The sequence below is a fragment of the Scleropages formosus genome, chromosome 8 (genome assembly GCF_900964775.1).
Source record: "Scleropages formosus chromosome 8, fSclFor1.1, whole genome shotgun sequence".
NCBI lineage: Eukaryota > Metazoa > Chordata > Actinopteri > Osteoglossiformes > Osteoglossidae > Scleropages > Scleropages formosus.
In genome coordinates this window covers 17,236,553-17,257,605 of record NC_041813.1, presented here as the reverse complement: position 1 = coordinate 17,257,605, position 21,053 = coordinate 17,236,553, and the positions used below count along the sequence as shown (strand labels likewise).

Genomic DNA, 21,053 nt, shown 5'->3' with positions numbered 1-21,053 from the left:
GCTGGTGATTTCTCCAGATTGACTTGTTAAGCTGTTTCTGAGTGACCTGAGCATTTGCAAAGGGACTGAATGAACAAGATTTTATGAATAACGGAATGTAACTCATTAGGAGAGGAACATTTTTCAGCCTTTACTAGTAGCATAGTGATTAGTGCTGCTGATTTTGGACCCAAAGGTTGCAGGTTTTAGTCTCATGTCAAGCTGTAGTAGCCTTGAGCAAGGTACTGAGTTGCTACAGTAAAAATACCCAGCTGTTTAAATGGGTAAATAATTGTAAGTTGCTTTGAAGAAAAGCATCAGCAAAATGAATAAATGTATTACAGTTTCAACTGTCAAACATTTTGAGGAGCAATTTAAGCTTAGTATTGTGCTCAAAGGTACTACAGCAGGATTCAGACCACGGGCATTTTAAGTGCAAGGCAGCAATACACTACCTGCTGCTTTAACAGGTGCAACATCTGTGGTGGAATCTGTTTTGTGGTTATGCTATACGACTGAATACGGTAATGACGTAGGAGCTTACAGACTAGCTGTGGGGGAGTTTTTCTTGTTTTTTTTTCTAGAATCTTGCATGTGGAATAAGGCACGTTTCAGCTTGTTTATTAAGAAAACTTGTTGATTTGTTGAAATTGATTTGGAGTGAATCCTGGGGAATTTTTAAGCTGGCAAATCTTTTAAAATGCTTCCATGAAATCATCCAAGCAAGGAGAAAGGTGAGCTTTGAGAACACAGCAACCACAGAATGATCACAATACAACACACTGCAATTCAGTAATAAGACATCAACCTGAACTATTCAAGTATGCAGTCATTCACTTTGGGTTGCGTGGGACACCAGCATCACTTAGCATTAGATTTGAAATGCAGCGCTCTATTCGTTGGAGGATTCATGGGGAAGACGTAAAGAAGAGAAGTCACAGTGACAGTTATTTCCTCCAGCTTCTCAAAGTAATTCGTGTTCAAATAATTGTTGTTTAATTTTCATTTACATTCACAGAAAAACGAAATAACTTTTTTGCAAACTGTTTGGAAAATGTTTTTAATTTACCCTCTCTATTAAAGCTACTTTGAATGACAGAAGCTTGCAGTCATATGACAGAGGTTTAAGTCCATATATATTTCCGCTATGAGGGATTATCATCTTAAACTGTACATACTGGTTTACCACAGCTATCTACATGCATATGAGAAGATGAAGGGTAAAAATGTGAGCTGCCATACTTCCAAGAGCCTGGCGATGAAATACTGAGATAATGAATCGTGCATCGTGCAGGTGTGATATGAAAGGAATGGGGGAGATCGCATAATGCTCAGTAACAAGACATGGTGTAACAAGATAAATAGGATGACAGGTCATTGTACAGTCTGTAAAAGCACTGCCAGAGACCACCAGAAGTATGTAATTATTTTCAAATTAATGACAGGGAATTATGGGAAGGTTGAATGAAAACACCAGAGACATATGTTCAATTGCTGTAGTGTCTCAGACAAAAAGAAAATAGTTAGAAGAAGACTCCTACATTTCACACTTCATTTTTTAAATACAGTTGTACTTTTTTCGCAATATACAGCCCATTCCTTTCTTTTTTCCATTCGTTTGCAGCTGTTGTCTCTGTCACAAACACATTTCTCTTTTCCCCTCTGTGTGTTTCCTCATTATCTGTGTTGTAGGAGGTGTCCACATTGTAATATTTCTTGGTAGATTTGGTAAAATGAATCATGGTACTTTTTCATTTGCTGTTATACCTGTGTGAGGGTTGAGAGCATTTCCTGCCCTGTGTCTAATAAGGTAAAACTCAGTGCGATTGGTGGCGTCAGGTTCGGCTGTGTCTTCATTTAAGTGCTGTAACACTGAGCAGCACCTCAGTTTCTCTGAGAGCTGTGGGTGAAGGTTGGTGTCTCCACATCACACAGAACAGTGCTTGTGTGCTCTGCCAACTATGTGGAGCTGTTTGCTTCTCCGTTTCCTCCCTGTGATTCTTCTGCTTTCTTCAGCAGGTAGGAGCTCTGGTTTGGTTTCTTGAGTCTGATGTAGGCATGGGTTCTGGTCAAGAGCACGGGTCAAGTCTGGAAAGCATGCATGTAGTGACAGGACCACGGACAAGGTCTACGGGAACATTTAGTCAAATCAGGTCTTTGGACATGTGGTGTTTTTTTCTCAATAAAATTAATTAAATTAAAGGTTAATTAAAGTTAAAAATCTTTTCAAAATTGTATTTGACTTCTGCCAAAAGTAAGGTGAGAAAAGTGATATCGCAATAACAACGGCTTGTTCTTCTTCTTCTTGATAAGAGCGCTAAATTAAATCTTTTCTATCATTCAGAGGAATGATATGTCAACCTACAAGCATCTCCACGCCTTTCTAGTGCACATCATATACTGTATTAATGTAAAAACTTTTTAAATAACTGAAATTTATTTAAGTAGGGGATTTTTTTATTCTTTGCATTGTTGGATAATTGTTTGTAGCAATTTGTATAAGTCACAGTCTTGCCCATAGAGAATCTTTGCATGAAATTTGGAATGCATTCATTAAGGTAATATATATGTGGTTATTACTTGAACCACTGAAATGTCACCACAGGACACTTATACTTTGTACTTTTCCTTCATAGACCTTATTAAATTGTCATTTCTCTTCAACTATCACTCATTCCATTTCTTCTTGTGTGGTTCTTTGTCTCAGAAGAATTTGTGTCTCTTTTCCGCTCCGATTCATCATTATAGGGATGTGCTTTTCAGTCGATGGAAGTGTCCGCAGAGGAAATAGTTGGGTATTTTGTATATATATGGTAAAATGTAGAGTGGCATCTTCTGATTAGCTGTTCACTTGTTTGAGACTTGTGTGCATTTCCTGCCCTGTGTCTAATAAGGCAGAGTTCATTGTGATTGGTCGTGTCGGTGAGGGCTGTGTCTTCATTTAAGTGTTGAAATGTCGAGCAGCAGCTCAGTGTCTCTCAGCTCAGGGTGAAGATTGGTGTCTCTTCATCATACAGAACTGTGTTTGTCACCCCTGTTACACCTGGGGACCTGTTTGTCTCCCCATTAGTGAAGTTCTTTTTGTGCAGCTGCCCTTAGTCTGTTCATTAAATCACAGGGCTCCAATAAATATTGGTAATAGCTTCAAACCAATTCAACAGACGCATTTAGTGAAGACTGACTTGCACGTGTTTAGATATTGCAGAAGTTCTGCACTGTTGACCACCTCTACCTCCAAATCTCGAATTTTGAATCTGTTGTGGAATTGGCTGAATGATATGTTCCTTGCCCTTAACTTGAACATTTTAAAACAATGACTTCAAGAAATTCTGTGGGGATGTTCTAAAGTTTGGAAGGAAAATCCTTGTCTCTGTTGTTGTTTCTAGTCTGCAAGTGACTAAAGTTGTTGAATTAATATCCAACTTTAACTTTATAACTTTATAGCCAAATTGAAACAACTGCAATATGTCACTGTCATGTTTGGTCTTTTTCGTGCCAACACAGGTCAGTGTGACTCCTGTTCATATGATACAGTTCTATACCCAGGGAATATATACATATATACTGTACATTTGAGTCACCCACTGTCCCACCCATTTGAGGCTGAGAATCCAGTGGTATTAGAGTTTTTGGTAACAGTGTGTAAAGGGAAAAACAAAACTTTATAATGGAGCTCTCATTTCTCTTAAAACATATTGCAATATAATGTGTTCACTTTTAGTGTACGCCGGCTGTTCATATTACAAATGATCCGTTTTTGAAATAAACAGAAACAAACAATTTTTCAAGGTATTTTATTTTTTTCTTCACTTGTCTGTTTCCTGAAATGTCCCTCTCTGGTGAAGTAAAAGCAACCTGTGTTTATTTGCAGAGCTGGCATTTTGCAGTCAAATTTACCAAAACTGAACAGAAGTCTGGTAGCACCTTAATACGACTCACTTCCACAGTGTTTACAACTTTGGTGTTCATCATTATTGGTGATTAATAAAATGAGAAGAAAAAATGTTGCACATGTCTGTGGGATGAATTAGTGAACAGCTGAGCCTGAACAAGAGTACACTTGCATCAAATGTCACTCTGTCTGATAGTCCAGGATTGTCTATAGTGCCTGTGAGAGTTTCTCTAAATACCGCCTGTCTTGTCTCTCTCCAGGACCTGAGGATGTAAGGCTGGTGAAGGGAGGCAGTCGCTGTGCTGGGACGGTGGAGGTGAATCGTGAGGGACAGTGGGGGACGGTAGTTAATTTTTACTGGGACATAAATGATGCTGAGGTGGTGTGTAGAGAGCTGGACTGTGGCTCTGCTATATCAGCACCTCGCAGAGCTCACTTTGGAGAAGGTTCTGGACAAGAGCTTCTTACAGAAGTTGCCTGCAATGGGACAGAGTCTACACTGTCCATGTGTCAGTCTGAAAATACAAATCAAATCAGAGCACTGGGTTTTATTCCAGCTCCTCACATATATGATGCTGGAGTGATTTGTTCAGGTAGGTGACCTTTCATATCACACAAATTAAGACAACTGCCCCAAAAAACATCCCAGAGTAAAGCAATGTCCACATTAAATGTTAAATGTAGAGATGTTATGGGTATTTCTAGTTATTTAATTTCTGCAACAATTTTTAATTTAAAATCAGCTTTTTATTAGGTTGTTTAAATACCTACACAATACGGCATACAGTTTGTAAGTGCATCATGAAGTAACATTAAAGAGCAAAACATTGTACGATGCTAATGAAGTGTGGCAAGAACTGGTGGTGGATGTCAGGGTTCTTCCAGTAGATGATTAAGTACCAGAGGTGGGTAATAACAAGTTACTTTTATTTAATTCGTACTCAAGTAAAATTTAGAAGAAATTGTACTTTTCAGCGAAAGGCATGGTGGCACAGTGGATTGGACCGGGTTCTGCTCTCCAGTGGGTCCGGGGTTCAAGTTCTGCTTGGGGTGCCTTGCGGCAGACTGGCGTCCTGTCCTGGGTGTGTCCCTTCTCCCTGCGGCTTTACGCCCTGGTTTGCTGGGTAGGCCTCGGTTCCCCGCGACCCCGTATGGGACAAGTGGTTCTGAAAGTGTGTGTGTACCTTTCAGAGTAAATTTGGACAGTGATACTTTTTACTGTTACTCTGTGGGTGGCATGGTGGTGCAATGCTTTTTGTCTCAGTGCATCTGAACGGTGTGAGAGAAGACGGGTTTGATCCTTGCTTAGGGATCTTCACAAGTACATTTGTAACGGAGGACTGTACTATGTACTATGACTGTACTCCATTATGTTTGTCACCCTCTTTTCATTATTTTTTAATTAAAAAAAAACAATAATTATTTAATTTTCATTCCTTCAGAACTGAGTCTATTAGAGATAAGCACAAGGTCTTATGTAGATTTAACTTGGTAGTGTTTATTGTGAGTCACAGTTACATTTATGATGGACAGTTAAAGATGTGTCTTTACTGTCAGATGATTTCACTGGCCAAGTTTGCTAGCAGTGAGACCAATCAAAGTTGAGTCTTGATAAGTCATAGCTACCGTTGAGTTTAATCTCTTTTTGATTAGGAAAAGAGTTCATTCATCTAAGGAAATGAAGTGTGAATTTAAACATGTTCAACATATAAAGAATATTTCTTTTAATGTATTGTGAAAATTTCAGACATCCCAAGTCTCCTGGAAATCAGTCTAAGAGTGATTCATAATCTCCCAGAAATGGTCCACACTCCCATTTTTTTTGTTGGTGATACCCCGTGCCAAAGGAAAACAAAAGAAAGATCAGCAATTAATTGAATTATATACCTGTGATTTTGTTTTGTGAATTGTGCCAGTCGCAAGTTTTCCCTAGAGGAATGACCCCCATCCTCTATTTTTAATTTTTTTTCACTTTAGCTAATTATTTAATTATATTGACATCTTTTTTTTTCCAAAGGAGGACTTCACTAGACTTCCCCGAATATTAGTTTTTCAAAGTTGGGATGTGTGGATTGAATAGTAAAAGAGTTAAAGATGTTCTCTTGCTCACACAGGCATTGGCAATATACATATGCCGCCCTGTTATTTTTTTCTTATTCTAATTCTTTTTTTCAAACTGTGTTTTTGTTTATTTTTTTGCCCTTCATTGGTTCAGGAGAGAATGAAATTAACTCAGGGAGTCTTTTCCAACTGTAGCTAGGCAGCAGGTTTTGTCACAGAAAGAATGGGGTCTTTCATTTGTCACAAGCACACACACACACACACACTTTCAGAACCGCTTGTCCCATACGGGGTCACGGGGAACCGGAGCCTACCCGGTAACACAGGGCGTAAGGCCGGAGGGGGAGGGGACACACCCAGGACGGGACGCCAGTCCGTCGCAAGGCACCCCAAGCGGGACTTGAACCCCAGACCCACGAAAGAGCAGGACCCGGTCCAACCCACTGCGCCACCGCACCCCCCTGTTTATCACAAGCAAACAACTTAAAATCCTCTGTAAAAACCAACTGACCATGTACGTCCAAAAGCATTGGACCATTTTCCAGCAATGACAGGAGTTATTCTGACAAACTGTACTTTTAATGTACAGAACAATTAACTTACAATAATTGATTGATTTGCAGTTTCTGATTCTGAAATTATCATTTGTAATATTCATGTCTATTAGCATCTGAAACATTTCTAAGTGGTCAGCCATAGCAGGGATCCATTTACATAAGTACTTCTCTGTAATGTTATACACAGTGTTTCTGAATTCAGTTTTTTTCTCTTTTTTATGGTCAGCACAAGGTCACAGCAACACACAGGCAGAGACTAAACACCGAGAAATAGCAGATACATAGACCATGGACAAAAGATCATACTAAATCATTGGTAGCTTCACAAAAAGGTGTCAACAATGATTATTCTGCAAATAAAAATGATATATCCAGCACCCCTTTAGACAGCCAATTCGGGAGCCCGAAGTCCACAACTGAATTTGAGAATGATCAGTTATATAGCTCTGAGCCAGAACCAAATTCTTTCTTATGTGTTCTAGGAAATTTGTAGTAGTGTAAAAATACTTTCTATCATTTTCTGCAAGGTCTGAGAACAGCAGAAAAAAGACCTGACATACAAGACCACTTAGAAACATGTATGCTCATCTAAACATAGAAAGAGGTTCTTATGTTATTGAGCAAAAAAGAGGTTTCAACCAAGGTAGAAGAAACAAGTACCTTCAGTAAGTTTTTGGAGGACAATTTTCTTTTACTTGAGGAGCTGAGAAATGGTGTCTGAATTCTCTACCCATATGTTAATTCATTGTTTAATTGTTGGACAGTCCTAGATTAAATAAAAAAGTCAAGTGTATAATATGCTTCTGTCTCTTTCAACAGGTCGTCAAATGATTCGACTAATGGGTGGAGCTGATCGCTGCTCTGGGAGAGTGGAGGTGAAATTCAATCAATCCTGGGCTACACTGTGTGATGTTGACTTTGACTGGCAGGATGCTCAGGTGGTCTGTAGGGAGCTGGACTGTGGGGGTCCTTCAGCTTTTCACAGGGGGTCTCACTTTGGTCAAGGTGAAGGTCCCACCTGGTCTAAACACCTCCGGTGTGAAGGTCATGAGTCCTTCCTTCATGAGTGTCTCACCTCAGACAGACCAGAGCAGATCAGCACACATGGAGTACAACTGACTTGTAAAGGTAAATATTCAAATTTGAAAGTCTCAGAAAAAAACACATTAGGGATCTGTAATTCCAAATGACTGTGTTTGAACCACAAATACAAAGTACTAAATATATATACATGCACAAACCTGAATATAAAAAAATTTCTTCTTACTCAGTGGTTGAGTCATCAGCGAGATGTAACTCATCCTCTCTAAGTTTGCTGGCTTTCTGAACCAACCTCATTGAGTGCCTCTGGCTTTAGTTTAGTCACTGAGTCTCTTCTCCATCCCCAGAACCTGATGATGTGAGGCTGGTCGATGGAAGCAGCTCTTGTTCTGGGAGAGTGCAGGTGTTTCGTTGGGGACAGTGGGGGACAGTTTATCACCGTAACTGGGACATGAACGATGCTGCAGTCGTGTGTAGACAGCTGGACTGCGGTTCTGCTGTGTCGGTACCAAGTGGAGACCGTTTTGGAGAAGGTTCTGGAAAGATGGTCCTGGGTGATGTTTCCTGTAGTGGGACAGAATCTGCACTGAGGGAGTGTGGGTCACTGGATGGGAGGGAACACAACTTACCTCATACATTTGATGCTGGAGTGATCTGTTCAGGTAGGAGATGTTATGGCAATTGGAGACAATGTGTTTACACACAGATCATTTACTAAATGTTCTCATAGTTACTTTTCACTCCAACATTTTATGGTAAATTTTCCACCACTATCGTATTATTTTATAATTACAGATTTTGTGAGACTTGTGGGTGGAGCTGATCGCTGCTCTGGGAGAGTGGAGGTGAAGTTCAATAACTCCTGGGCTACAGTGTGTGATGCTGACTTTGACTGGCAGGATGCTCAGGTGGTCTGTAAGGAGTTGGACTGTGGGGGTCCTTCAGCTTTACACAGGGGGTCTCACTTTGGTCGAGGTAAAGGTTCCATCTGGTCTAAGAACTTCCAGTGTGAAGGTCATGAGTCCTTCCTGCATGAGTGTCTCACCTCAGACAGACCAGAGCAGAGCTGCACACATGGAGTACAACTGACTTGTAAAGGTAAGTACAACATGAGCATTATTGAACTATTCTTATTAGAAAATGTACATTTTTAGTCAGTTACTTTCTGTATTCCATGTTTACAGGAACTATAATGATATGATGTTATTCAGATAAGAAGTGGTTTGTGTATATCACTGAGTGCTTTCCAAATTGTAAGGATGTCCCTTTTTTGAATTGTTCATCAGTTCCTTCCCTTTGAAAATATTCATTAATAATGGTATTACTTACTTGGAGCTAAAGGTCTGCTGCTGTCGTCTAATTACGTCTCTCTTCCCAGGACCTGATGATCTGAGACTGGTGAATGGAAGCAGTCCTTGCTCTGGGACAGTGGAGGTGTACCGCTGGGGACAGTGGGGGACAGTAGCCCAGTATAACTGGGACTTAAACGATGCTGCAGTGGTGTGTCGACAGCTGGGCTGTGGCTCTCCTGTAGTAACACCAATTAGAGCTCACTTTGGAGAAGGTTCTGGAAGGGTGCTGCTCAGAGATGTTTCCTGCAATGGGTCAGAGTCTGCACTCAGGGACTGTGGAGCAGTTGACTGCAGACATGTGGACGTCCCACACAAGTTTGACGCTGGAGTTATCTGCTCAGGTAGGATACAGTATCTGGTATTAGACTGTCAGTTGTAATGGTTTTCTTTCACCCCGTTTGCACAGTACACCAATGCATCGGAGAGATGGTTGGTGAAATAGGGAGGGTATGTGTCATACTGTGGTGCATAGTGCCATGTGTTCGAATGGGAGAAAGAAGGATACTCAGACAGCATTTATCTGAATTGTTTTATTAGAACACCCAAACACAGGGAAACGATACTTTCAGTTTTGGAAGCCCATTTCCTCCCTAACCTGCACCTCAAGCTAGGCTTCCCACCTAGTTTCGCACACCCAGAGTCTCTCTCATCACATTCCTCAACACAGTCACCCCATCATTTCCCCAGAAGTGCCCCCAGTGGTTGCACACTTACATTTCACATTTTTCCCATAATGCAACGATTTACAATAACCACATTCCCTGCTCGAACACCAGTAATGCAGGTCATTATAGTACTATAGCACTATAGTAAAATATCCTCCTCTTATTAAACTGCTAACCTTAGGACATTGCTATTTCAAGTGAATGGAAGAGTGGAAAAAGTCCATCAGTCTCCATATCTTCAGTAACTGTTTGTGCAAAACAGGGTCACAGTGGACCAGAGTCTAGCCCAGAAGTATAGGTTGTAAGAGAGGGTATACCATGGATAGGGTACAAGTATATCATATGGGAATCACACAAAGACACACACACTCATAGACTCACACACACCTACTACCGCTGCATTCAGTTAATTTTTGATATATGTGGAGAACCTTCATTAACTTTTTCCTGATCATTTCTGAATTTATTTCAGTCTACAGCTGTCCCTGGTTTCGCCACAAATGAAAGGAGTGACCCAGTTTCTGTCAGACTATTTACACGTAATGACACGGCTTTCTCTAGCTTATAGTATACCTGTGTTACTCCTTATTAATTTCTTAATGTAGTCTTCTTAGATTTTACACTTGAAGATTACCTTACTGGTTCACTATATTGCCATCAGTGCAATGAAATACAAGGTACAGCAATTCGTAATCAAACACTGAGTTGCTTTTGCCAATTTTAAAGCCAGACTGCTTAACCTGTTTTCGGATTCCAGATTTTGTGCAACTTGAGGGTGGAGTTGATCGCTGTTCCGGGAGAGTGGAGGTGAAGTTCAATCAGTCCTGGGCTACAGTGTGTGATGCTGACTTTGACTGGCAGGATGCTCAGGTGGTCTGTAGGGAGCTGGACTGTGGAAATCCTTCAGCTCTACTCAAGGTGTCTCACTTTGGTCAAGGTGAAGGTCCCATCTGGTCTAAGAACTTCCAGTGTGAAGGTCACGAGTCCTTCCTTCATGAGTGTCTCACCACAGACAGACCAGAGCAGAACTGCACACATGGAAGTGGCGTGGGATTGATTTGTACAGGTGAATTTTTAATACTTTAACACTTCCTTTACTTCATCGCCATGTAATGCTCATAACACTCTTACTCTTATGCTCTTGTGTGATCCCTTAGCTTTCTGACATTACAATTCATTCAGCAGAAATGTTTGTGAAAATCTCATTTTGTCTGTAATTGAAAGTGAGAAGTACTCCTTTTAGTTTTTATAATCATTAAATTGAATTAATATAAACTTACCATAATTCCAAATCCAAGACTTTAAAGTTTATGAAACCTGCATTATGTTGTACCTTTCTCAAATAAAGAACATTTCAAAGACTTCAAACTTGGTACCTAAAGGACATTTTTCAATAGAGTTGTGCTCTCCTCTACACAGCCTTAATGGTTGTGTCAGCTAAACTCCCAGCTAAACTCCCAGCCCTCACACGACTCTGAAGACATGTGTTTATTTTGCCCACAGGTTTAATGGTTTTAGGCAAGGGGTGAAACTAAGGGCATAAAAATGAATATACAGTATATCAATAACCTATGTTCACATAAGCATACAAACCATAATGCATCACAACCTTACTAATCTAATGTACAAAGTAAATATGCATTACTTAAAATAATCCTTAAAGATTCACTCTGATTTATCAAACATTAGCAGACAATTTTTACAGTATTTCCGTAAGGCAGCACTATCAATAACGATTAACATGACTACTCAAAATTATAACATCTTGTGACAAAATGGAGACTACAAGATTCATAAAGTGAAACTGAATGAAAACATACAGGCGATGCTGTTGCAGGGTTGAGGATGGAGAGAAGTTCACCATGTGCATTGATGATAACAACAGAACTACTTCCTGTCAAAGAAGAAGCGTAAAAGTCTGAGTAATACTTAAAATATACAATGAACCGCCAGTAGATGGAATCAGCTCACATTTTGCCTACTACAAACATGAAAAACAATTTACGTCTAAATAATTCAATATTTGCTCAGACAGAATCATAATTAGTTTACCAATAACTTCACTGTAACAGCACAACAGTAATGCATGAGTACAGTACACCAGCAGTACTAGTTTCCTGAGAGGGAAAATTTTTCATTCCTGTTGACAGCGTCTACATTGAGGATTGCATTTCAGGGGGTGACTCTGTACCTTGTCTTTCTAGGACCTGAAGAAGTAAGGCTGGTGAATGGAGGCAGTCCCTGTGCAGGGACATTGCAGTTCTATCACTGGGGACAGTGGTGGCCAATACGTTCAGTATCTGCTGATATAAATCGGGCTGTAAATGCTATCTCAGTGCTGGGCAGACAGCTGGGTTGTGGGCCTTTGGAATTCCTTGGTGGACCAGAATATGGAGCAGTCTTTGAAAAAAAGATCTTAACTGGAGAAGATGTCTGCAAAGGGTCTGAATCTAAACTGAGTGACTGTTTAAAAGATCTTTTCAGTGAAATGGATTTCCCTTCCATGTATTTCGGGCAAATGACTTTTTCAGGTAGGGAACAATCTACATCAGATTATATTACATTTTTCCCTGGTATCTTTTTTTTAATTTCATTTTTATTATGTGTAATGTTTCAACCTCCCTTTTTTGTTTAATTGGTTATTACTTTCTCCCGAAAGCATCGTCATTCCTCAATTTATTAATCACACCAAATGTCAATGTGCAAAAGAAGAGAATGTTCTCTTAGTATACACACACTTTCTGAACCACTTGTCCCATGCGGGGAAGCAGAGCCCACCCAGTAATACAGGGCGTACGGCCGGAGGGGGAGAGGACACACCCAGGACGGGACGCCAGCCCGTCACAAGGCACCCCAAACGGGACTCGAACTCCAAACCCACTGGAGAGCAGGACCCGGTCCAACCCACTGCACCACCGCGCCCCCCTTGACTGTACTACATTTACATGATTTTTACATTTATTTAGCAGACACTTTTCTCCAAAGCGACGTACAGCTCAGAGAATAATTGTGAAGTGAATAAAGATGATCTTTTCCACTATGAAAACACTGATAATTCTAATTTCAGTAAACAAAGTACTGTAACCTTAAAAGCAATATTTTTTTTTATATATATTGAAATGTATCATATGAGCAAGTAATTCTCTTTCTTACATCAGGTCATCGAGGGATTCGGCTAAAAGGAGGAGCTCACTCCTGCTCTGGGAGACTGGAAGTCCAACATGGAAAGATCTGGGGAACAGTGTGTGATGCTGACTTTGACTGGCAGGATGCTGAGGTGGTCTGTAGGTCCCTGGACTGTGGGGAACCTGCAGAGGTGGTGGGGACATCCAGATTTGGTCCAGGAGAGGGACAAGTGTGGGCCGAGGAGTTTCAGTGTCGAGGAAACGAGTCTCATCTTGTGTTTTGTCCAAAAGCAGCACACAATCAGAGTTGTGCCCATGACAAAGATGTTGGACTGGTGTGTTCCGGTAAGGTCTTCCTTCTCTGAAATCATTGTAAATATTAGCTTTTACATTACGTTTGCTAAAACACATGAAAAAATAAAAATCTAATTTAGCAAGGTCCTCAGTGTTGTGCTTTACTACAATACAGCAATAGTAAGAGTGATCGAGCAAAAGAGAACAACTGCCTGAATTTAACCACTTTGTTCATTCTGGTGTTCACAGGGTACACAGGCCTTAGGCTAATGAATGGTCCTGACCGCTGCTCTGGTAGAGTACAGCTGAGATACAGTGGAAAATGGGGGACTGTGTGTAATGAATCATGGGATATGAGGGCCTCTGATGTCCTCTGCCATCAACTGAAGTGCGGTCATGCTGTGGGACAGGCCTGGTTTGGGGAAGGCAGTGGTCAAATCTGGCCTGACGTATTTCAATGCCATAGGAACGAGACTCGACTCTCCCAGTGTGCTGTGTCCCCATGGAGTCGGGCAGCCTGCTCTCATGGACAGGATGTAGGAGTCATCTGCTCTGGTGAGGACCTACAGGTTAAATGAAGCTGAGACAACTGAAGTGGATGGATATTCAATGAAATTATAAAAGCACATACATGCCCAGCCCATATCAAATGATTCAGAGACATGTCGCCTTCATTTTTACAGGTTCGTCTCGGTCCCTTTCAGTTGGGGGAGTCAGGCTGCTGTCAGGGGGGAGTGACTGTGAGGGCTGGGTGGAGGTTTTCTATAACCAGACATGGTGGAGGATCCACAAGAAGTCCTGGAGCTTCACAGATAGTTCCGTGGTCTGCAGACAGCTCGGCTGTGGCTCTGCAGGGAAGGTCCGTCCATCTGGGGCAGGTGAAGGTGACAGGTGTGTGACGGGATTCCAGTGTTCAGGAACGGAGGCTCATCTGGGGACCTGCAGCTCTCCACAAATACTCACCTGCAAACCCAGAGACCAGGCGTTCATAAGCTGCACCAGTGAGTGTTCCCAATGAGATTTGATTTCTGTATTGTCATTTAACAGATCATATTCAAACCAGACCAGTTAAATTTAATGTCAGTTTACTGTGATATGGGAAAGCTACTGTTCTGACTAGTTGCTATTTTCACATTCCTAAAATACTTTAGCTGAAGTCAAGTTAGTTTCCTCACACTGTGTGTTCTTCCAGACCACAGGTCTCTCCGGCTGATGGGAGGTGATGGAGAGTGTGCTGGGAGGCTGGAGGTTTTCCATGGGGGCTCCTGGGGTACAGTGTGTGATGACTCCTGGGGTCTGGCAGAAGCTCAGGTGGCCTGCAGACAGCTGCGATGTGGGACAGCCCTCAGTGGGCAAATCCCGGTACCAGCCTACTTTGGCCCAGGATCTGGACCCATCTGGCTTGGGCGACTGGGCTGTACAGGAAGCGAGTCGTCCCTTTTGGACTGTCCCTCAGCACGGTTTGAGCAGCAAGACTGTGGTCACAAGGAGGACGTGGGGGTTGTGTGCTCAGGTACAGGATTGGAGAGATTTTATTTTCTTTATCTTCATCTTATCTACTGGATGAGTTCAGAAGCCCATGATGACAATATTCCTGGTTCAGCCTTCTCTTCTCCCTTTGATGCTCAGAGCACAAGCTTCTGCGTCTATCTGAGGGCTGCTCTGGCCATACAGAGGTCTACTACAATGGAAGCTGGAGAAGCGGGTGCTTTAATTACATGGAAAAGACCACAGCTGCAGTCATCTGTCATCAGCTCGGCTGTGGAGACAAGGGGACAGTCGATGAGACAATCTCCAGGCTCAGTCCTGAACCTACAGGAGATGATGGTCTCAAATGTCGCCTCCATGACTCCTCACTGTGGCAGTGTCCATTTTCACCATGGGGGCAGAACACTTGTACTGATCGCAAGATAGCTAAGATCCACTGCTCAGGTGAACTTTACAGTAAGCCCACATACAGCAGTATATTGATGTATTTCTTCATACGTTATTCATAAATTGTCTTCCTCTTAAATTTTCTTTGCAGAAGCCGATAAGGTTAATTCCCCTTTGGACTTCACTGACTGTGGCTCTTTCACGTACAAGAGTTCATGTTCAAGTAAGATTTTGAAGAGAAAAATCTTGACAGTAGTCTTTTTTACGGAGCAGCAATGTTTCATCTATGACTTCAATGAATGAATGAATGAATGAATGAATTGGTGTGTCTTGAGAAGAATAAAAATGTAAAATTTCTGCATAGAATTTTAGTGTCTTAAACAATAAATCCATGTCATCCCATGAATGAAAGGAATAGTCAGTTCAACCACAACACACATTTTCATTACACAATTTAAATAAACAGAGGAAGAAAACATAAGCTGTTACAGAGCAACTTGAAAGAAACAAAAATCTTTATTTCACTATTTTAAGGGTATTGTCATTATTTTCTAATGTGTTGTTTCATAGGTTTCAAACTATTTGAAAATGGTATGAATCTTTAGTAATTACTTATTAATGCTTTTAATTTGTTCTGCCCCAGCCATATTTTCCCCTTGAAAATATGTTTATTGGTTTTGATACATGTTTATTCTAACTGGCATGACATGGTGTTTCTTAGGAACACAGCTGTCAAATTAAAGCAGAAGAGAGGAGGATCACAAGAACTGACTGTATCTGTTGGATAAATGTGATCATCTCAGTTCTTGGTTGGCTAACATGAGTCTCCCCCCTCTGCTAGGCCACTTGCCCCTGAGACTCATGGGGGGTGCAGACCCTTGCTCCGGCAGGGTAGAGGTGTACCATAATGGCTCTTGGGGGACCGTATGCAATCATTTTTGGGACCTGGACGACGCTGCAGTGGTGTGCAGGCAGCTGGGATGTGGAGCGGCCCTCAGGGCAGAAAGGGAGGACAGTTTCAAGAAGGGAGATGGTGTCATCTGGCTGGATGAGGTGAACTGCAGGGGCAGTGAGCTCTATCTGTGGCACTGTTCTTTTTCAGTGCAGCAGAGCAGCTGCTCACACAAGCAGGATGCTGGGGTTACCTGTGCAGGTAAATCTGGGAGGGACATGAACCCCTGATTATCACACTGACTGTAATACTGTTACTACCACTGATGCTGTTTGGTGTATTTATCAGTTGTGGATGATATTGTTAGCATTCTGAACAAGACTTTGTCTAAACCTCCATTCAAGGTGGAGCTATAACTGCCCCACTAGTGACTGGACCTCCCAAAGACCTTCAGTCCACAACACACCAGTCTGTCCCAGCAGTGTCCTCTGTGGTTCTTGGGTCCCTGATCTCACTTCTTCTGTAACTGTTGGCTGGACTGATGTACAAGACCTGGGTGATGAGGAAAGGTAGGAAGTTAGTTAGTTTAAAAAAAAAATTTGTTCTAAAACATTCAGTATATGGATTTGTGATATAATCTGGACACTTTCAACAGTACAATGCATATATGAAGTTGAATAATAGCAAGATGAAAAAGAGTAACAATTCCGCTTTTATTTTTGCTTGAGCAAAACAATGTGCTTCTCGTAGTTCTTATGCTGCTCCACATTCTCTGTAGAACTCATCAAGAGTGAACATGACCGACTAGATCCAGCCATCTATGAGGAGATTGATAACAAATATACTATCCAAGCGACAGAGCAAGGTAAGGTTAAAGGACCTTTTCAACCCCCGAATAACTATGATCGCATTTTATAGTCACTACAGAAGAGCAAATAAATGTAGAGAAGATACAGACAGCTGTTGAAAAATTTAAAAACTGGACTGTAAGAGTGTCTGATTTGTGAAGACACAACAATACATGAAAAGTATATCTTCCAGCCTCAAAATATATTGATGCAGGTATTAGAACACCTTGACTACAAGAAATAACATAGTAAATGCAGCTTTTGTGGCCAAGGAAACATAGTTAGCTTTGTAACATTCTTTACTTTGTCCTAATTTTCAGTAATTTGGGTTACATGAGGCGCCAATGTCTCTAAACATTCAATAATCCAGTGAGCTGCACAATTAAAGCATTTTCTGGGAACAAATATTTAATGGTCTGTCAGTAAAAGGTGAGTTACTAGGTGGTACTTTTGGCTTTTCTCATCATCATTTTATTTAGTAGGGTGTCTAGATCAACCACTTCAGCACACACACACACTGTCTGTAGCTGCTTGTCCCAAGCGGGGGTCGCGGCGAATGGAGCCTAACCTGGCAAAACAGGGCGTAAGGCTAGAGAGGGAGGGAGGGAGGAAGGGAACACACCCAGAACGGGATGCCAGTCCATCACAACGTACCCCAAGCAAGACTCAAACCCCCACCCACCAGAGAGCAAGCACAGCCCAAACCCGCTACGCCACTGTACCCCCAAGAACGAAAACAGGCAAAACAATAACTGAACTAAGACCTTCTCTTTTCTAAGCTGATGTGCTAGACCAGCTGCCCTTAGACTATGAAGAGGTGGGGGAAACTGAAGGAGACCATCTGTTAGGCAAGTTATAGGTGTCTTTTAAATATCATATGGATTTAAAAACAATTTCGCTAAATTTTAAGCACTTCAGTTTTAGCATATTTTCAGGAACATAAACCTGCTGTTTGAAATCTGCATCTGTGGCTGTTTATTTAGATAAGAGAAAGACTGAAGGTAGTCCAGAAGATCACGGTAATGCTTCTATGCCAAAGAAGATCCAAGAAACACAGTCAGGTAGGATTTGCCCTTTGCCTCGACATTTGTGTCTTTTTATCAGGATTTTTGTTCCACGAATGTTGGTTAACTATTATATTTGTTTTAGCATCCTATAAAATTATAATACTCTTTCCAAGTTGGTTTGATGGTACCGAGTCTGCAGTAACATCTGTTTGTAAAAAACCCTTTTTGAACAGTGTATATGTATTTATCACTATGCTATTGGTGTCTAAGACAGTTCTGTGTGAGAGAAATTAGTTTTCAGTACAGTGTTTAGCTGAAATTTAAAGACAATTTTCTAAGGGGGGTCCTGTAAAGAGAATTTTAAGTCGACATGGGGCCTAGAAACGGTTATGCAGCTCTCCTTGAGATTTTGGTCCAATTTTTTTAACATCAGAGTTAAAAATGCTGTGAAAGTCACACATATTCTCTTCTGATGATTTTCACAGTAGATACACTGGAGTACTACAATGATTCCCCTGCACATCAGAACCTTGAATATGATGATGTCACAGTTGACCAGAACAGTGACTATGACGATGTTGCTGTGGAGCAAAGCCTGAAGTCTCAGTTAGGTAATCTGATGTAAAACTGAAATTATTCACCCTTTCAAGGTCACTGATGTTGCTCAGGAAATTACATTATCTATTATGCAAACCACTTTTGCAGTTCAGACCATATGAATCTCTTACAGATCTCTATCCAAATAATCCTACAGGACACAGAACTATTCCAACATCACTGACCCATGACGAAAAACTCCCTAAAGCTGACAGCACTGACTATGATGATGTACGAGAGGAGCCTCTGTAAGAAGAAGGAACATGAAGGGACTGACAGGATAGTGTTGAAAAACCTGCTGACAGTTGTGTTTGATAATGTTCTATTGTTCTTGAAGTGTTTGAATATTTGCTTAGTCTTCAAATGTTGTTTTATTTTACCAGTTTCCTTCAGAAAATGGCTAATGATTTAGTTTTTAACTATGAAAATTGAATTTTTCTATAAATGAAGTATTTTCCTTCTGTGGCACACTCTTTTTTGTGTGAGAACATTTAGACACCATAAAGCTTCTGAAGTTGCTATGAAGTACCTTGTTGTCTTTTTTTGGCTTCATATTTAAAATACAAATTTCTAACAGGTATCTAACTGTGTATGTGAAAACAAGAAATAAAAATGTGAGCTGCTGTCATTTCTAGAGCTGTAGTACTGAATTTACAAACATGTTGCTTCCTTGATACCAAATGAAGGAGGGAGGGTGAGGCAGGGTAACACTAGGCAGCCCATGGTAAAAAAAAAACAGGATGAAAGTTGAAGAAACAGTTTTTTCAGTTTAAGGTGGTCTCCAGACCACAGGATGACTACATCGCATTGTCTATAACTGCTCATTCCAAGCAGGGTCTTGGCAGGCTGGAGCCCACCTGGTAATGTGGGGCTGGAGGGGATACAGTATGGATGGGATACCCGTCCACCACAATGCACCCCAGGCAGGGCTTGAACCCCAGACCCACCACACAGCAGCCATAGGCCAAACCAGAAACACCACTGTACCCTGTCCCCTCATGGCTTAGTGCAGTTCCATTGTTACACAGTCTGTGAGTAGTATACAAGATGGTGCAAGAAGTGTTTGAGAAGCCTGAATGACTGGCAACAGCTTAGAAATAAAATCAGCTTGTTGTAGTGTTATCAGCCCACACACCTTATTCACCGTGGTGACTTACACTGCTAGATACACTACTTACAAAGGGTCACTCATCCATACATCAGTGGAACACACTGTCTCTCTGTCACTCACACACTACGGGTGAGCCTGAACGGCATGTCTTTGGACTGTAGGAGAAAACTGGAACACCCAAAAAAACCCACGCTGACACAGGGAGAACATGCAAACTCTGCACCCGGGTGCTGTGAGACAGCAGCGCTGCTGTTTATATGCAGTTATTCCATTTGGCTTCTTTGATGCACCAGTTTTATTACAGATTCAGTAGTCACATGTTATCCAGGTCGAAATGTTTATAGGGAACATGATAAATCAAGGTTGATGCTCTTAGTGATGTACCCTCAGGTACTAGTAATGTGCGATGTTTATTTTCTTGGATATTTGATGAAATTGCTGAGGTAAACACTGTAGTAAAAGATAAAATGAGTGAAAGGCAATAGGTAGAATTAATCTTTATTCTGGTGACAGTTTGGTGAACTCTTGATGAGATACCTTCAATTTACGAAAATATAGAAGAAACTGAGATATTGAACTACACTACTTTGATATGAAAGCACAAAAATATAGGTTAGGCGGATGGGAAGGTGCTGCTAAGGAGCATAAGATGGTAAATTCTCTGCTGAATATATTACTTGAATTCAAGGAACTGCATTCAGTCATCAAGTTGTATTTATTTAAGGAGCTGGTGATTTCTCCAGATTGACTTGTTAAGCTGTTTCTGAGTGACCTGAGCATTTGCAAAGGGACTCAGTGAACAAGGTTTTATGCATAACGGAATGTAACTCATTAGGAGAGGAACATTTTTCAGCCTTTACTGGTAGCATAGTGATTAGTGCTGCTGATTTTGGACCCAAAGGTTGCAGGTTTTAGTCTCATGTCAAGCTGTAGTAGCCTTGAGCAAGGTACTTACCCTGAGCTGCGCCAGTAAAAATACTCAGCTGTTTAAATGGGTAAATAATTGTAAGTTGCTTTGAAGAAAAGCATCCGCAAAATGAATGAACGCATTACAGTTTCAATTGTCAAACATTTTGAGGAGCAATTTAAGCTGGGTATTGTGCTCAACGGCACTACAGCAGGATTCAGACCAAGGGAATTTTAAGTGCAAGGCAGCAATACACTACCTGCTGCTTTAACAGGTGCAACATCTGTGGTGGAATCTGTTTTGTGGTTATGCTATACGACTGAATACGGTAATGACGTAGGAGCTTACAGACTAGCTGTGGGGGAGTTTTTCTTGTTTTTTTTTCTAGAATCTTGCATGTGGAATAAGGCACATTTCAGCTTGTTTATTAAGAAAACTTGTTGATTTGTTAAAATTGATTTGGGGTGAATCCTGGGGAATCTTTTAAAATGCTTCCATGAGATCATCCAAGCAAGGAGAAAGGTGAGCTTTGAGAACGTAACAACCACAATAAATCGCAACATAACACACTGTTAGACCACAACCTGAACTGTTCAAGTATGCAGTCATTCTCTTTGGGTTGCATGGGACACCAGCATCACTTAGCATTAGATCTGAAATGCAGTGCTTTATTCGTTGAAGGATTCATGGGGAAGACGTAAAGAAGAGGAGTCACAGTGACAGTTATTTCCTCCAGCTTCTCAAAGTAATTCGTGTTCAAATAATTGTTGTTTAATTTTCATTTACATTCACAGAAAAACGAAATAACTTTTTTGTAAACTGTTTGGAAAATGTTTTTTTTTATTTACCC

At 41.0% G+C, this 21,053-nt stretch overlaps 2 protein-coding genes and 1 long non-coding RNA gene across 3 annotated transcripts; all 3 read left to right on the top strand.

Moving 5' to 3' along the window:
- Positions 1 to 1,885: 1,885 nt before the first annotated feature.
- On the top strand, positions 1,886 to 10,712 carry LOC114911069 (deleted in malignant brain tumors 1 protein-like). Its single transcript, XM_029254135.1, has 8 exons — positions 1,886 to 1,998; positions 4,132 to 4,464; positions 7,309 to 7,617; positions 7,878 to 8,192; positions 8,326 to 8,628; positions 8,909 to 9,223; positions 10,305 to 10,484; positions 10,705 to 10,712. The coding sequence occupies exons 1-8, from the start codon at positions 1,941 to 1,943 to the stop codon at positions 10,710 to 10,712; spliced, it is 1,821 nt and encodes a 606-aa protein (XP_029109968.1). The 5' UTR covers positions 1,886 to 1,940.
- Positions 10,713 to 12,761: 2,049 nt separating this feature from the next.
- Positions 12,762 to 17,440, top strand: LOC114911068 (scavenger receptor cysteine-rich type 1 protein M130-like). Its single transcript, XM_029254134.1, has 8 exons — positions 12,762 to 13,017; positions 13,216 to 13,521; positions 13,650 to 13,844; positions 14,159 to 14,479; positions 14,596 to 14,898; positions 15,683 to 15,910; positions 16,512 to 16,598; positions 17,361 to 17,440. The coding sequence occupies exons 2-8, from the start codon at positions 13,236 to 13,238 to the stop codon at positions 17,438 to 17,440; spliced, it is 1,500 nt and encodes a 499-aa protein (XP_029109967.1). The 5' UTR covers positions 12,762 to 13,017; positions 13,216 to 13,235.
- Positions 17,441 to 17,585: 145 nt separating this feature from the next.
- Positions 17,586 to 18,399, top strand: LOC114911073 (uncharacterized). Its single transcript, XR_003797868.1, has 3 exons — positions 17,586 to 17,642; positions 18,074 to 18,199; positions 18,343 to 18,399. It is a non-coding gene; the product is annotated as an uncharacterized LOC114911073 (long non-coding RNA).
- Positions 18,400 to 21,053: the final 2,654 nt, after the last annotated feature.

What these genes read in the sequence shown, in the direction of transcription:
- LOC114911069 (XM_029254135.1), top strand. Translation starts at nt 1,941, where the DNA reads ATGTGGAGCTGTTTGCTTCTCCGTTTCCTCCCTGTGATTCTTCTGCTT. An exon ending in TCTTCTGCTTTCTTCAGCAG is followed by an intron (nt 1,999 to 4,131) that starts GTAGGAGCTCTG and finishes GTCTCTCTCCAG; the next exon opens with GACCTGAGGATGTAAGGCTG. An exon ending in AGTACAACTGACTTGTAAAG is followed by an intron (nt 7,618 to 7,877) that starts GTAAATATTCAA and finishes CTCCATCCCCAG; the next exon opens with AACCTGATGATGTGAGGCTG.
- LOC114911068 (XM_029254134.1), top strand. Translation starts at nt 13,236, where the DNA reads ATGAATGGTCCTGACCGCTGCTCTGGTAGAGTACAGCTGAGATACAGT. An exon ending in GGTCCGTCCATCTGGGGCAG is followed by an intron (nt 13,845 to 14,158) that starts GTGAAGGTGACA and finishes GTGTTCTTCCAG; the next exon opens with ACCACAGGTCTCTCCGGCTG. An exon ending in TGAGGTGAACTGCAGGGGCA is followed by an intron (nt 15,911 to 16,511) that starts GTGAGCTCTATC and finishes CATTCTCTGTAG; the next exon opens with AACTCATCAAGAGTGAACAT.